This window comes from Nanorana parkeri, unplaced genomic scaffold (genome assembly GCF_000935625.1).
Source record: "Nanorana parkeri isolate BGI_ZX_2015 unplaced genomic scaffold, ASM93562v1 scaffold3226, whole genome shotgun sequence".
NCBI classification, from domain to species: domain Eukaryota; kingdom Metazoa; phylum Chordata; class Amphibia; order Anura; family Dicroglossidae; genus Nanorana; species Nanorana parkeri.
The window spans coordinates 6,911-11,557 of NW_017309494.1; the positions used below are offsets into that span (position 1 = coordinate 6,911).

The 4,647-nt window shown below is 49.1% G+C and overlaps 1 protein-coding gene across 1 annotated transcript; it reads left to right on the top strand.

Moving 5' to 3' along the window:
- Nucleotides 1–1,911: 1,911 nt before the first annotated feature.
- Nucleotides 1,912–3,069, top strand: LOC108802932 (C2 calcium-dependent domain-containing protein 4D-like). The gene has a single exon (XM_018574776.1). It carries the CDS (start codon nucleotides 1,945–1,947, stop codon nucleotides 3,067–3,069), a length of 1,125 nt encoding a protein of 374 aa, XP_018430278.1. The 5' UTR covers nucleotides 1,912–1,944.
- Nucleotides 3,070–4,647: the final 1,578 nt, after the last annotated feature.

Here is a 4,647-nt window from a genome sequence, read left to right on the forward strand (position 1 = left end):
GGTGACACCAAAATGACTGACAGTCATTTTGGTGTCACCCCCCTCTGAAAAGTCGTGCACTCGGTCAAGGACCAAGAGCCCGACAGTTGCTTGAGAGAGGAGGGGACCTGGCGTCCCCTCCTCTCTCAGGTAACAGCGCATGACGTCATCCCGCACGTGCACGATGACGTCACTGCGGGGTGTCACCGGTACTCGCACCAGGTGTCACCCCGCCTTAGGACGCCTCTGGCTTTTAATAGCTTCAAGTGGACAAATTCAGTAATGGCGCCATTGTAACACTTCAGGTGTTTATTCCCTCTCACAGAGATCACAAGACTCCCCCTGACAATGTCTTCATCTGCTTTTCTCCCCAGGATGGCGCCATCTTTGTTCAGGCATCATCCAGGATCGCCATCTGGGGTGCTGGCCCAGAGATGACACAATCATATAAATCCTAAGCTGTGTTCACAAATGTCTGACATAGATCAGACATGCTACAAAGTTACAATGTTGCACTCTAATCACTGGGGGAGGGGAGACTGAGGAAATTCTTTCTCCTGCCTGCAGCAGACTGATCACTGGGGGAGGGGGGACTGAGTAAATGCTTCGTCCTGCCTGCAGCAGTCTGATCACTGGGGGAGGGGAGACTGAGGAAATGCTTCCTCCTGTCTGCAGCAGTCTGATCACTGGGGGAGGGGAGACTGAGGAAATGCTTCCTCCTGCCTGCAGATGTGCGCGCGGAGACTGAGGAAATGCTTCCTCCTGCCTGCAGCAGTCTGATCACTGGGTGAGGGAAGACTGAGGAAATGCTTCCTCCTGCCTGCAGCAGACTGATCACTGGGGGAGGGGGGACTGAGTAAATGCTTCGTCCTGCCTGCAGCAGTCTGATTACTGGGTGAGGGAAGACTGAGGAAATGCTTCCGTCTGCCTGCAGCAGACTGACCCCTGGGGGAGGGGAGACTGAGTAAATGCTTCGTCCTGCCTCCAGTCTGATCACTGGGGGAGGGGAGACTGAGGAAATGCTTCCTCCTGCCTGCAGCAGTCTGATCACTGGGGGAGGGGAGACTGAGGAAATGCTTCCTCCTGCCTGCAGCAGACTGATCACTGGGTGAGGGAAGACTGAGGAAATGCTTCCTCCTGCCTGCAGCAGACTGATGACATCATCTCACCCTAGCAATGTCACTGACTGGGCCTCAAGGATGACTTTTTAATGACAGAAGGTGGAGCTTTTCTGAAAAATAATACTGCTGCTGTATATCAGGGGTGGGCAACCTTGGCACTCCTGCTGTTGATGAACTACAAGTCCCATGAGGCATAGAAAGATTTATCATTTCAGGAGAGATCAGATTACACAGATGATTGACTTAGTAAAGGGACCCTCCTCCACCTCCACCTCCTTCGTCATTTTACACAGGCTGCCAACAATCATGCAGTGAGTGCTTGCTGTTTCCAAACGGTTTTGAAAGGCTTTGAGTCAGTGGCCCGGAACAAGTAAGCAGATCAGGTCTTCTGACTTTCTTCTGACTTTCTGGATCTGTATACTTCTTCTGGGTCAGTGACTAAAACTTTCAGTGCCACCGAGTCAGCATTAGTGCCAGGCAAGTAGTATTTTCAGAAGGGTGACACTGGTGGCCGCTACATGGTTTTCTCAGGACTAGTTTGATGGGTCAATGTAGGGATAGTTGTCATGACCCACACAGGTGGACACATCTTGGTTTTGGCGTGTACAGCGCGAGCATGGATCCATTATCCTGAAGCTGACTTGTGGCGAATGCAAACACAGTCCAAATGCCGCCATTTTTTTAGGCATTGGGAGCACATGGAAAATTCCAAGCTTGCGCTGTCATATTTTGCTAATAATATTTAATGTGTGTACATGTGGTCACTAGAGGGCGCACAACACTAATTTTTCTTTCTCTCCTTTCTCAGGTTCATAGTTGACCCCTCAGATCATCGAGCTGTCCAATGTTCTGCTCCAAAAAGAAACTGCTGCCGTCATGTCCAAATATTATCACGCCGGATCAAATCCCATCATTCTTCATCCCCCCAAAGCTGTCCTCGTTACCAGACAGAGGCGGAAATGTTGGGAAGTGGTTCCAGAAGAAAGCTTCCGACGTGGGATCCAAGTCCACGCCGAGGGCTCTGCTGAGGTCAGCCAGCCGTCACGTCATTGAGGTGGAAGATGTAGAGCAGGAAAGAGGCAGTCCGAAGCAGAGTCACGGTTCCACCATGGCGGCCACCATTATGGGCAGTCCATATCTGTCGGAGAGCCCGCACACCCGGCGAAGGGAGTCTCTGTTCCACCAGATGTGTCCCACACATGGACCTTGTAAGCTAAAGCTGCTCTCTCCATCAGATCCAGACTGTGTCTTAAGCTGGAAGGCTTCTTCTCACGACCTTCATTTGGTGGCCATGGAAAGCGACACCACGTCTTCTACAGAGTCTTCCCCATTTAGCTCCCCGCTTTTGAACCGGTGTTTTGACAGGCGTCTAGTTGGTCAAGCCTCCGGCAGGCAACCGGCCATTTCTCGCACCCTGACCGTAAAGACGTTGACGCGGGCCAGTTCCCTGTCCACCGAGGAAACCAGCTCGACGGACAACAGTCCCAACCTGCCCACCAAGGAGGATCATGGGAACCCTCGAGCCTCGATGGTCCATCTGGTCCCACCACCCATCTTCCACCTAGACTTTATCTGTTGCCAGGACCGCTTGACCAAAGAGACAGAGGTGGCTTTAAGCAAGGGTGGCCTTATCCGCTTGTCCGTCGAGTATGTGAAGGAGTTGGGGCGTCTCAGGGTGAAGCTAGTCAATGCCGAGAACCTGTACCCCTTACACCAAGACCCAAAAATCATCAGCTGCTGCGTCGTGATGTGCCTCATGCCGGGGAAGCTGCAGAAGCAGAAGAGCACCGTCATCCGCCGGAGCAGGAACCCCATTTTTAACGAGGACTTTTACTTCGAAGGCATCGAGAAAGGGGAACTGGACCAACTCAGGCTGAAGGTGAAGGTGGTCAACAGAGGAGCAGGCGTGAAGAGGGACATCTTACTGGGGACCAACGAAATTCAGATCTCTGCTATTCTGCCTCAGTGACATGGGTGGGATGGGTGCCTTTGGTGTAGTTATGGGTGGGCTGTTTCTGGGTTACAGTGAAATAAAATATTTATATTTAAATAAAAAGCTGCTTTGAAACACTGGTGTGATCTGTGTGGGTGTGGGGTGTGTGTGGGGGAGGGGGGGGGGCTGGGGGAGTTATAAATACACTGATGTATAAATATTTAGGGACTTATGAGTAAATGATTTGCCCAGTCTACTGCTGAGCAAATGCCATTCTCATGGTTTTTTTCTGCCACTAGATGGAGCCGAGGAGCATAGAAATGATGCTCCTTGGCTTCATCTAGTGGCCAAATGATGTGCGAACGGCATTCACCCAGATATACGCTGGGTAGAACCTCTTACCTCTTTATATACAATAAAACACACCCTGCATCCTTCACTGCCTATTTGTAAATTTACTGACTGATCTGCTTAAAATAAGCGGGTTGCAGGTCCTCCCTGTAGAATGAATTTACCGGATACACAACTTGGAGGTAGCACTGTTTTGCAGAATGAGTTGGAGATGCTCATGCAGCTTTCAATACACGCCAAAAACATGGCATGTCATATAATAGGCTTAGGGGACTGACTCCACATACAAGTCAATAAATAGAATAAAAACACCACTAGGTGGCGCCCATGACTTACTCATTATAGTCCCATATAACCAGGTAAGGAGTACACCACTAGGTGGCGCCCCTGACTTACTCATTATAGTCCCATATAACCAGGTAAGGAGTACACCACTAGGTGGCGCCCCTTACTTACGCATTATAGTCCCATATAACCAGGTAAAGAGTACACCACTAGGTGGCGCCCCTGACTTACTCATTATAGTCCTATATAACCACATAAAGAGTACACCACTAGGTGGCGCCCCTGACCTATTCATTATAGTCCTATATAGCCACATACATAATGCATAAAATAAAACGACACACCCATATATGGACAATCAAATGTGCACAAAAAAATCTGAAATTTAAAGTACACACATTGCATTGTTTGTATGTATGAGATGTATATACTTCAACTCTTATTTTATGGCTTCCTGATAAAACAAAAAGTCCTTTGGCTCAGACATAAAAACTTCCGACAGGCAAATAACCCAAATTCTCCTTGACAGATTCTTGTCCACAATTGTACAAGCCCGCCCACTGTGACAATGTTGGTTCTTCTAGGGCGAGACCTGCACTAAGATACCAAGCCAGGGGTTGGTATCTGCTTGATTGTGATCTGCCCATTGATCCCAGCAATGTGAAGGGTGGATGGCAACCCCACCATCCCGCCAGTTCCAGACTACCCCCTCTCAGACTTCGGGCCAGAGCGGCAATGTATAATGCAGAGCCAAGGGTAGTCCTAGGCTTCTCCATGGCTCTGACCTGGCATATGACACAGCCAAGTGGAGACCGGGAAGGACTTTCTTCACTCTGCTAGAGCAGTGCTCCCCAACCTTTTTATCGTTAACCGTTTAATAATTTTACCGTGGCCCGCTGAGGGGGGGGGACGTTGATTGTTTATATTTTATAATATATATATAATTATTATAAAAAATTATAATATATATATATATAT